We start from the raw sequence: 2050 nt of genomic DNA, 5'->3' as shown, positions 1-2050 counted from the left end.
ATATATATACAAATGTATATCTGTGAGCATGTCCCTGCATTTATTCCCTACCATATGTGTTGTGTATGAATGAGGACAGCTGTGTGAAAAAGAGTCACACCCTAGCAGTAGCGGGAACCTGTGGAAGAGGTAAACTTAAGAAGACCTGGGATGAGGTGGTGAAGCACGACCTTCAAATGTTGGGCCTCACCAAGGTGATGACAAGTGACTGAGACCTTTGGAGTATGCTGTACTTGAGAAGAGCTGGCAAGCGAAATGAGACCATAAGTGTGGCCTATGCTAGTTTTCTACAAGCAGTGATTTTCAATACTCAACAAAAGCTGATTATATTCACCATTGCAAGTCTGTTTCATACTTCATATCTCATGTCTAGATAAACATCTAATGAATTCAATATTATATGCTGATGAAATGCATTATTAAGGATAAGGATTAATAAAAGATTAAAATATCAGAGTTGAATAAGAATGTCAGCAAGAAGTTTATTGTATATGATGTTTTAATATATACAAAGTTTTGCAGTTGTAGTTGAGTAGTAAGAAATTTACATCCCACACATGAGGTTCTGGGTTCAGACCCACTGTGTGGCAACTTGGGCAAATATATTTTGCTATAACCCTGGGGCCAACGAAGGCCTTGTAAGTGGATTTGGTTAATGGAAACTGAAAGAAACCCATCATGAGTGTATATATATATATATCATCATCATCATCATCATCGTTTAACGTCCGCTTTCCATGCTAACATGGGTTGGACGATTTGACTGAGGACTGGTGAAACCGGATGGCAACACCAGGCTCCAGTCTGATTTGGCAGAGTTTCTACAGCTGGATGCCCTTCCTAACGCCAACCACTCATCTTTCAACTTGTGCTTTCCATGCTATATTTATATATATATGGGTGAATATGTCTTTGTCTCTGTTCCAAACCACCACTTGACAATCACTGTTGGTTTGTTCACATTCATGAAACTTGTCACTTTGGCAAAAGAAACTAATAGAGTAAGTACAAAGCTTAAAAATAAGTACTCAGGTGGGTTTGTTGAACTAAACTCTTCAAAGAGTTGGCTCAGCATGGCCACAATCCAATGACTAACAGAAGATAAAGACATATATTAAGCTGCTGATACTACTCAAGGAAAGAATGAACTAAGATATTTGCTAACTCTTGCTCTAATGAATGTAATTTTATTAATGAGTTGCTTATATACTTACTATCAGGTTTCCTTGAAGCATTAACATAATCAACATCCACGTCTTTCAGAAATTAAAACAAGAATTATAAACATGGGTATAAATAACAATTGAATTATGTTAGTACTGTGCTGAGACTACCATAATAAACATTAATGAGATAGACTCTAACACACTCATACACATATACTTGTATGTACACATACATTAACAGACAAAGAGGGAGTAGACATTTCATGATTGTTAGCTTTCTGTTTTTCTTTAAGATCATTTCTGAAATCATGCTGTGTACTAACATTATTGATTATACTTACTGGTTCTTTTATATATAAATATTTAGGCTCATGAACTTAGCATGTTGCTCTTTCACAGCTTAGAGAAATTGAATAAAAAATGGGTATATTTTTTATTTGGTGAGGGTGTCTTAAATATTTTGAAGTTGCACAGAAAATAGCAACAATAAAAATTGTATATTTCATATACAAACATGCATAGGCACAGGCATTGCTGTGTGGCAAGAAGTTTGCTTCCTAACAGCACTGTTCTAGTTTCAGTCTCAATGTGTATTCTCCTATAGCCTTGGACCAACCAAGACCTAGTGAGTGGATTTGGTAGACAGAAGCTGAAAGAAGCCCATCGTATATATATATATATATATATATATATAGTTTTAGGGAAAAGAACCAAGGTTCATGAACTCATCGATGAAAATCCACTGTCACATATAGAAAAATTAATAATTAAAAGCACAATAAATGAGTATAATATAATACAAAGTAAATATCATAAGATAAAGATAATAAAATGACTACACGTGTTTCATAACTAATTTTCAAATAGAAAGGAAATTTAAATTG

The 2050-nt window shown here is 34.5% G+C and overlaps 2 protein-coding genes across 6 annotated transcripts in view; both read right to left on the bottom strand.

Annotated features, from left to right (window-relative positions):
• The window catches only part of LOC106879981 (uncharacterized), a 263310-nt gene that overhangs the window by 182790 nt on the left and 78470 nt on the right, over positions 1-2050 (bottom strand). The window lies entirely within an intron of this gene.
• Positions 1-2050, bottom strand: part of LOC106874547 (uncharacterized) — a 30214-nt gene that overhangs the window by 18227 nt on the left and 9937 nt on the right. The window contains exon 3 of the mRNA XM_014922319.2: positions 1215-1256. Coding sequence (XP_014777805.2) covers positions 1215-1256 — 42 coding nt within the window. The remainder of the gene's footprint in view (positions 1-1214; positions 1257-2050) is intronic.

This window comes from Octopus bimaculoides, chromosome 5 (assembly GCF_001194135.2).
Source record: "Octopus bimaculoides isolate UCB-OBI-ISO-001 chromosome 5, ASM119413v2, whole genome shotgun sequence".
NCBI classification, from domain to species: Eukaryota; Metazoa; Mollusca; class Cephalopoda; order Octopoda; family Octopodidae; genus Octopus; species Octopus bimaculoides.
The sequence above is the reverse complement of the archived record's forward strand: the minus strand, read 5'-3'. Positions and strand labels throughout refer to the sequence as shown.